General features: G+C 36.9%; 1 protein-coding gene across 1 annotated transcript in view; it reads right to left on the bottom strand.

The window, feature by feature from the left end:
• The window catches only part of LOC139967862 (protein O-mannosyl-transferase TMTC2-like), a 65,989-nt gene that overhangs the window by 27,172 nt on the left and 21,114 nt on the right, over nt 1–17,703 (bottom strand). Inside the window, exons 2-5 of the mRNA XM_071972013.1 lie at nt 5,692–6,274; nt 3,943–4,927; nt 1,352–1,466; nt 35–120 (exon numbers count right to left, since the gene is read on the bottom strand). Of these exons, the coding sequence (XP_071828114.1) occupies nt 35–120; nt 1,352–1,466; nt 3,943–4,927; nt 5,692–6,274 (1,769 nt within the window). The remainder of the gene's footprint in view (nt 1–34; nt 121–1,351; nt 1,467–3,942; nt 4,928–5,691; nt 6,275–17,703) is intronic.

The following is a 17,703-nucleotide window of genomic DNA, read 5'->3' as shown; positions in this document are numbered from 1 at the left end:
GATGATGCTATGACAAAAAAAAAGATTAACTCACTTGACAAGCGAGGGCGAAAATGAATTGCCTTCTGGTAGCTCTCGATAGCTTCGTGAAATCTTCTTGATTCTTGCAACAAAATTCCTCTGCAAAAGAGAAAAGAGCATCAATAAATAAAGAAACTTCAAAGTATGAAAGATCAGTCTTCAAATGTAGTTAGTATTCTGGCAAACCCTATCAATAAATACAGTACCTCTGAAAATTATGGATACATTTTGCTTGAATGTGAAATCATATTTTTTTGTTTCTAATAAGTGGCAGAGAACCTCATCTACTTTTACACAACTCTTATTTTTCACTAGGAACAATTCACAAACATTGAGGTCTTAAAATCCCACATGTGTCCACATGTGTGAAGGGGATACAATCCTGTTCAAGCTGCATGGAGTGCAGCCCCCTTCGGGTCAGATAAAAATGTGAGATATGAGGGTATATGTAACTTAGATACATTTTACTACGGTAGGCAAAAATACAACAGATGGAGACAGAATTAACAGAAGAAACAAAACAAATGCAGTCCAGACATGCTTCCCTTACCAGAATCAAGGCTGGCCCAGACCTATGTACTACCCTCCCGCCTAGTGTCTGTGCTGTCGAATGCAGTCCAGACATGCTTCCCTAACCAGGATCAAGGCTGGCCCAGACCTATGTACTACCCTCCCACCTGGTGTCTGTGCTGTCAAATGCAGTCCAGCCATGCTTCCCTTACCAGGATCAAGGCTGGCCCAGACCTGGATGTACTACCCTCCCACCTGGTGTCTGTGCTGTCGAATGCAGTCCAGACATGCTTCCCTTACCAGGATCAAGGCTGGCCCAGACCTATGTACTACCCTCCCACCTGGTGTCTGTGCTGTCGAATGCAGTCCAGACATGCTTCCCTTACCAGGATCAAGGCTGGCCCAGACCTGGATGTACTACCCTCCCACCTGGTGTCTGTGCTGTCGAATGCAGTCCAGACATGCTTCCCTTACCAGGATCAAGGCTGGCCCAGACCTATGTACTACCCTACCACCTGGTGTCTGTGCTGTTGAATGCAGTCCAGACATGCTTCCCTTACCAGGATCAAAGCTGGCCCAGACCTATGTACTACCCTCCAACCTGGTGTCTGTGCTGTTGAATGCAGTCCAGACATGCTTCCCTTACCAGGATCAAGACTGGCCCAGACCTATGTACTACCCTCCCACCTGGTGTCTGTGCTGTCGAATGCAGTCCAGATATGCTTCCCTTACCAGGATCAAAGCTGGCCCAGACCTGTGTACTACCCTCCAACCTGGTGTCTGTGCTGTCTAATGCATGTTCCCTTAAATGTATACTCACAGATTATAGTGAACATCTGCCATGTTCACTCTGTGTTTAAGTGCATTCCTGTATGCAGTCTCTGCCTCGTTGACTTTTCCTTCCATCTTTAGGATATTGGCAAGATTACCCCAAGCTACAGATGAACCAAAAAAAAAGGAATATCCCGTTTTGAGAGGATTAGTGGCAATTTGCATCAAATGTGATGCATTCATACTTAAAAACAATATAAAAAACTGTTAATTCAGAATTTAGATACATTTAGTAACAATAGATACCACCTTTTACTCACTCCTTGTACATGCGAATGCTGTTTACACTGATTTGAGTAAGTACAGTACAGAACCAATGCAATAATAAGCATAAGTGATGAAGTTATATTTCTAGTAATGCTCAAAAGAAAACTGAACATTTTTTAAAATGAACATAATCTCTTATGAATGTGATTTATACTGATAAATGAGAATTGACAAGTTTGGGAAACAACTGAAACATTTCTCTAAAATATAAAAAAATCTGGAATGGCACTTAACTTGATTAACTGCAATCATACTTTAGTAAAATTATTAACAATTATTAACAATCACAACATAAAACAGTCGATACCCATTCAACATGGATCACTATATTTACATGTAACTTTCTAACATTCTATTAGTCCTAAAGCTTATAGCCTAATATTATCATAAGATAAGATTCATTAGCTACAGGCTTTCAAAATCATTCTTTATGGTTTTCTAGACACTCCACGCAATGCATCGTTGCTGAGTTTTACTTTAGCATGCTACTGTATCAAGTAACCTCAAATGTTAGGACAATATTATCGACATACTGTCCTTGTCACAACAGGCAAGCCCTATAGATGACTTTGTGCAATGAACTTGCAAATATGGAAACTGCTGAATACCACAAAGTTATTACTAAGGTCTGTTACACCATAGTGTCGTGGTTAGACTGCTTTGTACCCTTTAAAGCTGGATTAGTCAGAGTGCTACAAGGTTACCTGGTTGCCTCAAGAACAAACACATAATTGGTTGAATTTTGTTATTACTTTCTACCTATACCATTTAAAATCATCCATTCATAATTGTCTGGTTAGAAGGTAAACAAGTTTTTAAAGAATAGCCCAGACTGCTAGTAACCTCGTTTGGACTCATAAATACCAATGACCTATTTTTGTTACACACCTGAGTTCACTTGAATAAACAGTTTATTTCCTCAAAGTTGTTGGCTTTGTAATTCTCAACATTCCAACCATGAGATTGCCTCAAATATACTGCCAATTAGCAAATATGGTAAATACTAACTCTTTCTGTGCAAAGGTAGCCTGTCGTGATTTTACATAATAACAATCTAAAATGACTGACAGCTTTTAGTATGTAAGTTGTTTATATTGCTTTTGGTTTTAAGCGACACATATGCAGGGAAATTATTGGAACAGAAAGCATAATTTAATTCTAGCCGTGGGGAGAACCTTGTATCGCAAGATCTTACACATATGCCAAAGAGAAAGATACCCGACAGGGCTGATTCCTTCTATTGGCTCTTAGGAATCATAAGTAGTATTTCAAACAAAGCTGGGCTTAGCAGGCAGAGGAACACAGGCAGAGGAAACCAAAAGTTTGGGCGAAATCCGATGGGAAAATCTGCTCGAAAATAACGATCTAGACACTTTGGGTGGTAGAATGAGAAGGGAGGGCGGTGACCGGAGGAGCCGGTCGTAGAGGGGGCACAGTGTTAAAAGGTTACCAGGACATTCAAGGCAAGGTAGAATGAGTGTGCTAAGGTTGTGGGGAGACAGGTAAGCGAGGAACGAAGTAAATAACAATGAGACATAGCAAAAGAGATGTGATAGTAGTTGTACAGTATCCACAGAATAACATACCTTTGAGATACTGAGAGAGTTGGTCCTAATGCATCTAAATGATCATAAATGTTCTTTAAATGTGGATAGACTTATTCTACAGACCATTTGCAGAGGATACAGTGTAACACTATATGAGGCAACGTATAAGATGAAATAAACTATTGAATGATTGTTGTTTCATAATTTACAAGAAACATGTCAAATTCATTTGGTATTTCCTCTATATAGTCGTATTTAAATGCTGATGAAGTCAGATTTAGAAGGTAACGCTTAGTAGCCGCTAACTTCTACATGCTGTAACAATTCATCATAACATTCATTAAAACAGCCTTGAAAGATCTATTTATTGTCTGTGGACCAAATTCTACTTCCAGGGGTGCAAGCACCATTCTGTATGGGGGGGGAGGAATAAGGTGTAATGTCACCTGGGGAGGGAGGGATTTGAGGGAAGGGTTGGGTCCTTCCCATTGAGAATATTTGCTTTCCGATAACCCACCCCTCCCCCACCCCCCTTTAAGAAGTATACCTGGTTCTCTCTCTGCTACAGTGGAGCGCAATTGCATTCATCATTCCTTGCTTCCTTTTGAGAATTCTGTCTGACCTGTGACCACCATATTTTTATTTCTTGACTCACCCACAGAAACTGAATTGATAAGAGATACAGGAATTGCATGCCTTGATAAATACAAGTTGATAGACCAGCCCTTATTCCAGTTCACCCATTTTATGAAACATTCATAATTACCTTTAGGAGGGTTGACATGTATACCCGATCGATACAGCATTTCTTCGCTGAACCAATCTTGGTTCCGTAAAACCGTTCTCAAGCTGAAGGCTGATATCAGGAGCAACACCAACACAGACAACATCCATTGTCTGACTCTGTGTCTGGAGAAACGTTCCCACAAAAGTTCAACTCCAAAGGCAAGGGAAAGACAATATCCCATACTGGGGATGTAAAGAATGCGTTCGGCTATCACGAAACCGACGTAGAAAAATAGGTTTGAAGCAGGAAGGAATGGAAATACGAGTAAGGCAAGGCTCATGATTAAAATATCCACTGTTCTTCTTCTCTCTGTTACTTCTGATTGGATAGATTTGGTCACCTGATTTGAAATAGAATTTCCATTCTGAGTTCTGTTATTGATTGCACTGTGGTGGTGATGGTTTGCTTGAGTTTTCGACTTGCTCAAGCCGTTAGTCACTTTATGATTTCGCAGAACTGCTCCTTTTGAATGGTGTTTACCATTAATGTGCTGATATCTGCTATGTAGTCCGTTTCCAACCGAATTGCCGTTCAATTCTCCATCTGAACATTTTCCATTAGAATGTTTAGTTTGTTGCATGTAACCATTGTCATGTGAAGTGCAAGCTGTTCTATCTTGCCTTTCTTGTGAAATTATAATCCATAAAGCCACAACAGCTAACATAGCATAAAATGCTAGCGAGTATATATTCCTTGGATCCAGGATGGATTCGACCAATGGTATCGTTCCCATCGACCAATCAAAGCTTAGGTTATATGGACAAAGAAGAAGCCAAAAGTTCATAACTGGAAGAAGCAGAAATGTCAAAGTTCGGGTCACCAGGTCATCTGAGTCGGCCGCGGGATTATCTGCTGGGGCAAAGGTCGGAGGTGATGATCCAGTTAAATATAATCTAAACGTTATCAGGATTAGCCCTGCAATTAACTGACTCAGTACGCCCTGTCGAAGATGAATGAATTGTTTCTGTGGATGAAAAGAAGTTCAAACCACAAAATTATTTATACAATGTGTAGCTCTTACCAAAGAAGACTTGAGTTATATATAAGTATGGAATCCAATGACCATCACCTGATTACCTCCCATATTTATAAGTTATACACTGTTGACATGTCAGGAGCAGTGAAAAGGAATAATGGAGATTATCATATGGAAGGTACCAGAACAGGTATGTCTTAAAGTCTCAATGTGTGTTTGCAAAATTTTAATTTCGACCTTTCCAGCTTACTACCCTAAAAGCTCAGGGAAGATAACACCATTCTATGCAATTTTCATATCAATATTCATTATTTTTATTGAGTTATCTGTCGTTAAACATTCTGAGCTGAATAAAATATGCAAGATTTATTAACGAATCCGTAGATTCTACGAATTCAAACAAAATTTGCAAGCCCCACCCAACAATCAAATCTCTCTGTTTTGTTTACGACTGTTAGGCATAGGACAGTATAGTGGATGATACAAGTATATATAGGTTACATTTTGTGTAATGAACATGCTGATATGGGCGATCGCAGTGATTTTCCGGTAAATCGTTAGCGCCATAAGGGCAACAGAAAATACTTTCTTTCTTTCAATTGCGACAGCTTTTTTCAATTAAACCAACCTGGTCAGCGTGCATTTAGAATAAGAAACATTGATTCTGCTTCGGAAGTTTGTTTTCCGAAATTCATCAGCAAACACGTATTGAGACTTTAATTGAACCATACACCAGTAAAACTGTTAATTACCTCAAGAAATGACTTGGAAAGTTGTTGAACTTTAACCTGGTGACATATAAAGAGGTCAAAGGTTATATTGACTGCTAAGACTGTGATCCCTTGTTCTTTGGTGAGCATGCTCAGTCCAGCGAAACAACCAGCACAAATGATCCATGATGTTGCGGACAGAGAATGAGTCAAGTCTCGTTCTCGTATTTCACAATATTTGACGTAAGATAGAAAGGATAGGAGAAAGAAGAGAGCGGCTCCCACGTCCGCACGGCCTACGATCCCAGAAACTGCCTCTGTGTGGATAGGGTGAGATGCAAACAAACAACCGGCCAGGCATGCGGTCAACGATCGTTTCAAAAGTTTGTGAGCTGTGTGGGTGAAGACTGCTGTAACTAGACAATGCAACAGAATGTTCGTGAGATGATAGCCGAATGGGTCCAGCTCTCCGATGGCGTAGTTCAAACGAAAGGAGAGTACACACAGAGGACGGTATGACTTATGGCTGCCTGTGTGGTTCAGAGGTGTCCCCCAAAAGTCATTTCTCCAGACGTCTGTCAATGGTGTCGTCGGTAGCAAATCAGGATTCTTCAACACTGCACGTCTATTAAGAGGAAGACAGAAACAAGAGAAGATATAAATGTAAAAAAGAAGACAAATAATAATAATAAATGAGACTTATATAGGGCCAAATCAGTAGACAAAAGTCACTGCTCAAGGCGCTTGAAGCTGGTATTAATAATAAAGGTATGACAGTTATATAACTGTCAAACCTGTATCATATGATACCCACGTTTGTGCATGAACATACTGTAAGGCAGGGTGGATTTATACTCACGAGGTCAGCAATTTCCAGTCTCCTGAGGTTCAACAAGATTGCAAAATACATCATTCCATCCTTTCCCAGAAATAATATAAGCCTCAAAAGAGCAGAATTTTAGAGCATGTACACCCCCTCCCACTTGATGAGGCCACTGAATATAACAAACATATGGAATAATCAGTTCATTCCTTTTAGGATATTAAGCACATTCTGCAATCCAATAACAGAAAATTAATTAACATTTTCCTCTACCAGTAATGTTGTTATTACTTGTTGGTTAACCAAGATTTCTATTTCAATCAAATAAACTGGTTCTGGAAGTCGATGCCTGATCTCTATTAGTCTTACATGTTACTGTATATATCAGTGTTTAGACTTTGATTTCTATTCAGAGGTACTTTTACCGTATGCTTACAGTAAACTTAAACTACAAAACTATTCATAGACAAACCTGTAAAAATTTAATATGCAAATGATGTGTAATAGGGACCAGTTGAAGTGGTTTTTTGATGTTCTTGATGTTAAGGGATAAAAGAGGTATGTTGGTGCTTATACATAATAAGTTACATGTTTTCTTCGTGTGTGTTTACTTGTTAACATTTGTGCAATAGTGAAATTTGTCTTGTTTTTTTGTGTATCAAACAAACTATAAAATGATTAATTTTTGTATTAAGTACTGAAAGTTTTATATTTTTGTATTTCTATAGTTTTACGGAGCCATGGAGTCTGTGCGTCTGCGAATCGAATAAATTGCGTTGACTCCGACTTCTGTATAACTCGTCCTTATTTTCGTCTCGCGTTACAGGAAGGGCAAACCTCTCTGTTGCTTGGATGCAATTGTCACAAACTATAGTGATATCTCGATCACTTCTTTTGTAGGCACCATACTGTACAGCCACCAATTATTTAACCCCTCTTGACCTGACCCCCTATTTGCTCCTATTTGCTCCTATTTGAGAGGGGTCTCATGTCATTTCAGCCCTTTGCTCTCTACAAACCAGCATTTCACCATCTACAAATTCATCTGTGCAACTATAACAACACCACCACTTACAATTTATATTATTGAAGGTGTCAGGGAGGTTACAGGAACATCCTCTTTGCAACCTACTTCGTGACTTATCATTTTCCTCGGATTAACTTGTAAAACCGCTGTGAGACCTGATAAGAATTATGGCTATTCTGACATAATACATGAATTTCCTGATTTAAGATCATAAAACAATTAAATGCAAACAATTAAATACATTATAATCTCATTTATAAAAGCATCGGCATAAGTCAGCAAATAACAAAAGGAAACAATTTGCCTAATATTGCTCATGCTATTAGATCTGCTAAAACAATTGATAAAGAGATAAATGGTGGTAGGATGTCAAGATCTTTGCCATTGAATAACTCCATATCCTTTACCTTTGTGCAGTAACTAAGGGCACTCCTATTATTACTTCCTGTAGATTTCATGGTGAAATGCACATGTATTCATTGAGGTGAAGGGAAAGTGAAAGAAAGGAAAGGTGGGTATTCCCTGGTAGACATTATTCATCTCAGCATAGACTGGGGATTGTTGGAGCTTTCTTCTGTTCTCCATTTGAGGTAATAATAAGGGGGGAACACATATATATTTCCCCTGAGGAGCCTATTTTTTTCAAGCAATTAGGACCAACAAGAGCCAATGAAATATTTTAGAAGCTTGGTGTTTGTCAAAATAAGACCCATAAAGACAATAGTCTTTAGGCAGGGATGAGCCTGGGGTAAAAAAAAAAATCACAGAACTTTGCAAAAAATGCGATATAGGCTCCAGTTTGCGTATATATGCTACAGTGTGTTAGGATAATAGTTTTTGTCCCTGAGGAAGAAAAGAAATCACGGATATTCCCCGAATTCACGGAAAAAGTTTGTGCCTGACTTAGTGCTACCTCATCAACCTTTGCATGAAAACATTGAATGTAAAATGTGGACACAACTTTTCAATTTTGACTATTAGGAAGGTTAATGCCCTAATGTGTATACATCTTAACCTAATATAATGTGTAATCTAACATTGCTGTGGCAGTTACTGTATCATGTGTACACAGTATTCAGATTCTGATGGTTTGTTGACCTCAAAGACATTGGAAAACCTCTGCATGTAGTTGAAAGTCTTATCATTATACAGATATCACATCAAAATACTGTAGGAGAACCTTCTTCCTTGCCAACATATCCAACCTGTTCTTCATAAGATATATGATGAACTTAATGAAGAAAGGGTGGATAAGATGAAGGGTGCATGGCAATGGACTGTATCATCTTGCTGACCTGTCTTTGACCACAACCTGGCTGGATATCCTGTTAAAGTCATCAACTTTCTTTTAACCTCCATCTTCTGTGTGTGATTCCAACAGGTCTGGAGGGAAAGAGAGGCTACATCTCCATGACAACTTCTTAATTTATTTTAAGGATAGAGGAATTTTGAAAATGGACTATCTCAGCCCTTTGAACTTCCTCAAATTGAATTACAATACAAGACTTACATATGTAACACAACAAGTATTATACTGCAAATCATGTTTTCCTGTGCAAAATAACTTGCTGTGAAGAGGGCATGGCAAATTTTACTATTTTTAAGTTTCAACAGAAGATGTTGAATGACACAAGTATAGTATTCTGTATGTACCAGAAGCAGTCACCACAGTATCTATGCTTATTGATAATTCCCCAAAACTCACTGGTAGATTTGGAAGGAGTTAGTGGGTGGTGCCTGCGTAGGGAGCGAGGGCGCAGTGCTTAAATATTCCAAATGTGTAGTTAGGTAGATAGGAAAGTGCATTAGTGGAGTGGGAGACAGGTAAGTATCATCACTCATAAATTCCTCAATCTCTGCAACAGCTTCTCCTCTATACTCTTTATGTCCACTAGCTCCAATCAGAAACCAGGATGGTACAAGAAAACTGAAGGTGGTCCCCGTCTCTGGAACCAGCTGCCTTGTGGGTATTCATGTGGCGGTTTCCGTCTCGGTCTTCAAAGGTCTCATGAAAACATATTTATTTACTGCGGACAGTGCGGAGTAATGTTTGTATTTTTTGCTTGTGTTTAGGATTGGTGTTTGTTTTTATTGTGTAGTTTATAGTTGTTTCTGTAAAGCGCTGTGATCTTTTGTAGAGCACTCTATCAAATACATAGTATTAATAATAATATGACTGGAATGTGCCAGATAGTGATGAATTACAAATGTGGGAATAACATAAAAAAACATAATTAAAGCAACTATCTTTTGACTCCAAGAAACTTTCTACAGAGCATAAGATGAGGATATACTGTAGTAGTACCCTACACTATTAATTTCAATATATTTCTTAAAAGAGTTCAATCTAACAAGTCTATATACCTGAATGATGAATACTTCCCCTGCTTGCTCTAACTGTTTCGTGGAATTTACCTAATAATACTCTCATGATCTGTAAACCTCAATTTTCCAGTTATTGAACCCACAAATGAATTAACTTGGTAATAGATCTGAATGATTGAAATGATTGTCTAAATGTTCTGGCAGGTCCTTGTGAAGTAGAGTGGTCTACTTGAGCTAATGATGCAGTTATATACATACTGTAGGCATTTAGTGGTACTGGCAATGACAACCTGATGCCTTCCAGACATACCATGTACTTTATCAAACTAACAATATACTACTTTACATTCAGTCACACAAAAGAAACAAATAGTATTAAACTTAAAGTGATAGGCACTTGTGAGGGGCAGGCTGAGACAGGAAATAAAAACAGGAAATATAAACAGGAAATATAAACAGGAAACACAATAGATTTATATTTAATGGGAAATAATTCACATTAGTTAGGAATGTTTACAGTGGTTGCTTTAATTTGTAAGTTCTCAATTCTGAGACAAAGGCAAATGTTAAACATTCAATTAAGTTCAAGTTCTGCACCAGTGAGGACAGGGAGAGACAGACCCAGACAATCTCAACAGACTTATAAGAAAGTCGATTGAAACTTAAGGGAAATTCTTCCAAATTACAAAATCCATGTGGAAATGGTATGTCCTAAACACCTACAGTACATAATGTTCTCTACAGTATGTTAAACTACTTTTAAACTAGCCATTTATACAACTACCTTGATTTAATTTCCACCTTAATGAAGAGAAAGAGATGCCTACATTATTACTTTTCCACAAAGTAGATAACATTACACATGTCACCCTCATGACATGTCAAGTTTACCAAATCTTAATAACCTAAAGATTCAAATTCTGGACATATTCTAAGTGCATTAAAAGTTATTTGTAAATGTGGCTTTATCTACAGGCACAGACTGCTTTAGATCTTATGCAGGACAAAACTAAATTTATTGATGGTCATGACCTCTAGCAAACATGTCATTTCTGTTTACAGGGTCTATACATTATCTTGATCTATTTAAAGACAAGGAGTCATCCATCACAATAGATTAACCCTGCAGTACATGCTCAAACAATGTATGCTATTAACAAGGATGTAACAAAGCCATTACAGACTACAGTAAAGGATCATATTGCAACATCTGAGAAGATCCTTGCTTCCTTGCAAACTTCAACAATGTTTAGATCAAGTAAGAATACCATTGGAGGGATGGCATACAAAGTTTGAATGTGTGCAGTGGTGCACACAAGTTTGCAAAGGTGGATAGGGTCAAATGCTAAATTATCCCCTCCCCCTCCCCCTTCCCCTCTACTGACTGATTGAGGTACAATAGGGACACAAACCTTTAAGGATGGCAAGATGTGGATCCATCCTTTTATAAAAGGAGGGGATGTGGCCCTGGTGTTGTTGAAAACAACCTGAAAGTTAAGACTTTCATATGGTGCAATTTAACACACATTTAGAATATAAATATGTTAAACCATACAATAATTCTAAATGCAAGGATTTACTAATAGTTTTGAATTTTTCTGTGGGGTTGAAAATGGGGTTGGATACGAGTACTACTCCCATCTAACCTGTGTGATGCGCCATTTACATTAAATTTACACAGATTCAATTCAACGGGTAAGTAATCAGTTGCAAATATGCTAATTAATGCAAAAATCAACTAGTAAACTCTGAAGTTAACAAACGATCTACTTGGGAAGTCACAAGCACAGCTGGAAAATACAGTACTGTACCTTTATATCTTGTAAAAGCCAGATTCTGCATTCTATGCCAACATTTATTAACCATTTCTGAACCTAGTAACGTTAAGGGCCTAAGAGGATCTTTTACAGTTTTGACAGGTTCCCTGCATTATTGTGAATCCATTTATGCCACAGATTTTGACCATTTTGCACTGATTGACCAAATTAAGAACTTTAAATGGCTTCTTTTTTTTATTCACTGAGGTGCCATGATGTATTGTAGGAGGTAAAGGATTTCTCAGGAGAAGATTCACAGAAGAACCATGAAATGAGACACTGGTCTGCATAAATGGGTCCAATCATGTGATATTTGGAATTAAATATAGTATCATTTGACTTATTATCATTTAAATAGATGTTACAGGACATGCTTTTGAATAAAAACAAGTTTAAGTGACCAAATTCGTACACATGACGTTTTTTCTGAAATGAAAGGGTTCTTGCCTCTTTTACTGTATTGTTACTTTGAGTAGGGCTAATAAAGTCCGGATTATCGGACAGAATCGGACATATCACCATTGTAACTTCTATTGTAACAAACTGAGAAGATCGATTTAATCTGGTGTGAAAAAGTAGGCAGTAAACCGCATGTTCCGTCAGGATTAAAAGTGAATATTGTTGGAGTAAAATGTACAAAAATGTCCGAGCATCCGGAAATGTCTGAAAATGTCTGAAAATAACGCGTCCGGACGGTCCTGTCAACCTCGACGGAAAAACACTGTAGACTATTAAAAAACTAAAAACAACTTTCCTTTTGGCAATTTTTGAAATTAGACTATACATTTGATTGTTTGATGATTTCTCAGACAATAATCATAATAATAATAATACAGCTGCATCAATGATGCATAACATCTCAAGATATGTTTACATAGCATATGGCACATTCTTGAGTTCTTCTTGACTTTCAAACAGCTAGGGGCAATTTGAAAGAAGATGACTATTTCCATGGTTACCGTACAGAGCCCCCATGATCTACGGTGATACAGTTGAATTAACATGTCTTCCTCTTGGGATATCACTGAGGAGACAACATGTGATTCTGCATGTAGACATCTACTAATCATCATAAATCAGAGTAAACTTGATCTTATTACAAACAAATACATCATCACATCAGGACTACTCCCTGACAATCTCTCTGAACCCTAGAATCTTAATCTAGGTTAAATTAAAGATCCACTACAAGCCCACAAAGAAGACAATGTTTACACATCACTATAATTCATCAGCTCATACCTGCAGTTATGCTTTTTACGTCAAGATGTCAGCAAGATTTGTTTTTAATAGAAGACATTCAATCGTTTGATATAAGAAAGTTGGAAATTGTTATCTGTTGAGTTTGACTCAACTTTTGAACTAGCAGTTTTGTTTCCTCTTTAAGGCTCAGATCTGTTTTGTAACACCTACAAGTGTTCGTGTGGGACGTGCAATTAATAAATCATTGTAGTCTATCCAGGGCATGACAAGAACCATCTAAATAAAACCACTCATGCTAAAGATTAAAATGTTCATCTAATGAATTACATTATGACAGAGCATAATGAGTACATTTGTTCCAAAGAAAGTTCTGACTAAGAACTTAAATCTTTATAGAGATATGAATAAATATGATAAATTGTGTAAAGAATCTGTATGAAGACTGCAATTAAGGCCTGAGGCTAGTTCACAAACACTTCCATGTAATTGTTGCACAAATATCAAGGAAACTGCAACACTTATGTAACAGATAATGGGTTTATTTTGGTGATATAAATGAGAATCAACCAAACATGTACTCTTTGATGTCAAAAGCAGTATGGGTACTATTGGAATAGTAATGTACTTGAAAAGGGAAAAATTTAGTACTACGTAAGACAAGTTTTTTGCCACATTAATTTATATTATTATGACATACTCTTTTGGTATTTATGGGTATGAAATTGAAATTTTACAATATTTTGAACATAAATTGTCAATGTATTAAGTTGTAGGAAACTGGGATAATTGTCTTAATTAAGAGACAGTCAGACCAACCCTGTGTACCGAATGAAGGATTGTACTTTATAATAGGGCAGACTGTGGTAAAAACATATTAATCCAGATAAACTTGAATAAAATACCTTGAATAAAATACCTTTTAATGGTCTGTCTGAAGCACTCTTGAGCTAAACTTGAATAAAATACCTTTGAATGGTATGTCTGGACATGGGGGTACAGTAAAACAGTTTTACCTCCATGGTCTGAAGCACTCTTGAGCTATATGCTGTAGAAAGTAACTGTTTGTATTACACTGTACGCATATATACAATACAGAGTATTATGCAGTGTTGACCTGTCAAGTCTATGAAGTGATGGTAACCACTTGCTCTTGTTTGGTCCCTTTAAAAAGGTCTGAAAACACATCTTTAAGCTGTACCTATACAGGTCCACCCATGCGACCTCCAGAAGTTGCTTGGACATTCCTGTTCAATTCTGCAGATTCCTGCTGTTGCTTGGTGGGTGACAGCTCATTGAAGACATGTATGCTGATATTAACAGAGGTTACAACACCACAGCTGTTGCAGAGATTAAGTGCAGTACAATCACATGAATCATATATAACCAATCTACAAATTACAAATCCAGACAATTACAAATATTATCATCTCAACTACTGTATATTTATCAAATTTAAATTTTTACTTATAGGTTTCATTGAATCAATGCTTCATGTTTCTCTGCTCTCGAGGAGCCTCTCGATAATTTTGTAAATTTTTGACACTGTTTTAAAATTCAAAATAACAATGAAAGTTTGTTGGATTGACTAATTTTGGTGATATCAAAAGTTGGTATAGATGGTTAGACAACCTGAAAATGCAGCCTTGAGATGTTATAATCAAGTAGCATTTAACCAGTTACAACCACTCCAAAGATGTACTGTTAATACTAAGTTCTTTATTTATAGCTCTGACTTTAGCACACTAATGGCATGAAACACCTCCATGTTTGCAAAAATTTGGAGAACGATAACCAATATAACAGCAACAAGGACAAAGTAGGTACATAGGCCCAATGTACATGACGATTGTAACCATAATTCATCTCATCAGTGTCATAGAATAAATAAACTATTAAATATTCATATTCATGATTCTCAACACCACAAAACATTACCTCCAAAAATGATCAACTTGAGATATATGATACATTTCTCTTCCACTGGGACAATTGTATTGACAAAATTGCATAAATGGATAAATCTACAATGAAATATATTGACATTTCAGGTTTAAATTACAGTTAATTACAGTTACATTATTTCTCCATACATTTCATCACCATGTTATATGACAGTTCATGCAAATTATGATGTCTACTGCTTGTGTCAACCATTCCCTAATCACAGTATCTACAGCAAGAAGGTAAGCTTTCTGCAGCCTCACAATTGAAAACTGCATTTCAAAGATTGTCATACCTTTGTTGCTGTGAGACCAAATCCCAAATCAGTCTCCCAAGTTTCCAGAAAGTGAAGTTGACATTTTGCAGTCAAAGCAGGACATTTGTTGAGCAAGTGAAAACAAGTTAATGTTTACTTGCTGAGTACAAAGCATCAAAGGTGGAGAGCCACTGGTTATGATTAAGCAAAGGCAGTTTGCATAAAGAGTTATGTCTTCCCAAAGATGTTTATTCTGCAGCTTATTTCAGAGAGAGGGGGAGGTGTGCTTATGGGAATACAAAGCTTACAATTGTATATTATCTACATAGTGTAAGGTGTTGTTAGCTCAGAGCTATGTTGTGTAATGTGTTCAGAATACACTAATCAGCCACTGTATAGTATTCTATTACATAAAAAGGAAAATCTGACATAGAAATATATATATCATCACTTGCAAACCAGGAAAAACGTAAATGTCAGAGTGGAGTTTGGAAAACCGGTTGACGATACTCCCTGGTGTGTTGTCCGCCCAAAACAACCGAAAGTTCTTCCTAATAAGTCTGCAAGCACTCCACGCGCACCACGATACTGCGTATTAGCAGGCAAAATGCAGTTCTAGTTGTCAGAGTGGCATTTGGAAAACTGATTTTGTATAAATGTCATTATTTCAGAATACAGTAATTATGCAGGTGTCGCCTTCTACTGCCTTGGCAATGTGATACTGTAACTTCATCACCGTATACAGTAGGCAAATGGCTTTGAAATTGTCAACTTCGCAAAGAAAACTACACAACATACAGTATGTAGAGAAAAGTACATGACATCAATGGGTGTTTCATGAATTATATGGATCCTAACAGCACTGCCCACCATCATTGCCTGGCTTATGTAGCAAACTATGATTTTATTGAATGTTCACATCAGCATTTCTGTATCACAAACATTATACAGTTTCACTCTCATTCTACGAAAACTTGCCATGTGGAAAGTTTGTCAAAATGACTTTACTTTAACACAGCATTTTCTCTAGAACCTTTTTGAGTTTCACTAAAACCAGTTACTATCAAATTTACCAATCCCATTAATTCACTGATTCCATACTATTAAACCAGGCCATTAATTCACTGATTCCATAATACTAACAAATCCCAATAATTCACTGATTCCATACTAACCAGGCCATTAATTCACTGATTCCATACTAACCAGTCCCAATAGTTCACAGATCCCATAGTAATCAGACCATTAATTCACTACTTCCATACTAACCAGGCCAATAATTCACTGATTCCAGATCTAACCAGGCCCTTTCTCTAATGGATTATCAATAAAGCACTAACTAAATAGTGATAAACTGACAAATACAGGTAAAATACTACTTTCCTTTGCTCCCTTTTCAAATCCCATTTGCCTATTGATTTGTTTTCACGGACTGGATTTCTACATTGATTTGGACCAGTTGGTCTGTCCCAATGTATTGTCAATAAAGGAGCTTTTCATCTACGTCGAGTGGGCTCTGATAGACCACTTGGGCCAACAAATACCAGCGTAAATAATGGCTGTCCAATGTCTGGCTGTCTGTTTAATACATCAAGGAATTTTGCTTTATTGTGAAGATATCCAATCCCATACATTATTTAAGGTACAGTAGCAACGAAAATCCTTGAAGCTCCACATCATGGCCCTTGAAATGCTTAATATATGTACTGTCTATTAAAATGAAATGTTATCAAAAATTAGTAGTCCCATGGAAATTATATTTAGCTATGATAAAGTAGTTATTTACCAAGTTTAACTAGGTAAAAGGTCCAGTTATTTGCTTACAGTATGTTTAATTTATATCTAAAACAATCATATTATTCTCTTAAACTTTGCCTCAAGATTGCCAAATGTTAGCAAGCATCTTTGGTAGCCATTTAAACATTCTGAATTTGTAAAGTTTTGTGGTGTTTATTACTGGTGAGATTCCAAATTTTCACTGAGCTTTCAAAATCTGTACTTTCAAGCTGTACACGTTAAAGGTAGTTAGTTTTGCCCCAAATTATAGCACGCTAGAATTGCTGGAAGTTTTTAAAATTACCTTCCTGGAGGTCTTTACTCTCCAAATCGTTCTCAGACTTTTAAAAGGAACACACAAGATGACTACATCCCCCAGTGAGGAAAATTTCTTCGAAGGTTGTAATAAAAATATTGACCAAAAGGTGACCATATTTGGATATCTAGCAATATTTGGGGCCAATACAGCATACCTTTAAGTATAGCCTTTTATGATATCAATAAGAGGTAATTGATCCCTTTGCTCAGCAACAAAAGAATTCCAAATAAAATTTATACATGAATCACAGCCAAAACATTATAAAATAAAGTATGTTTCCCTAGTACTATAATTCGTTTTTAATATCCAACCTTTAAGAATTGAATTTCTTTCTTAGCCTTACAGTTTACTTGGATGGGTTGAGGAATTTCAGGCAGTCATAAATTTAATCACTGAAAATATCAATGAGCTTTGCAGATTGAATTCATTTATTGAATTCATTTATTTGTTTTATCGCCAATTGTGTACAATGGGAAAGGAAGTCTCCTATAAAGTCTTAAAAAGACTTAACAAGGTAGGAGACTCCCTGGGAGAAAAGAAAAGAAAAATGTACAAATATATATAATA

The sequence above is a fragment of the Apostichopus japonicus genome, chromosome 1, assembly GCF_037975245.1.
Source record: "Apostichopus japonicus isolate 1M-3 chromosome 1, ASM3797524v1, whole genome shotgun sequence".
Taxonomy (NCBI): domain Eukaryota; kingdom Metazoa; phylum Echinodermata; class Holothuroidea; order Aspidochirotida; family Stichopodidae; genus Apostichopus; species Apostichopus japonicus.
Note: the sequence above shows the minus strand (reverse complement) of the source record. Positions and strands in the feature narration are given on the sequence as shown.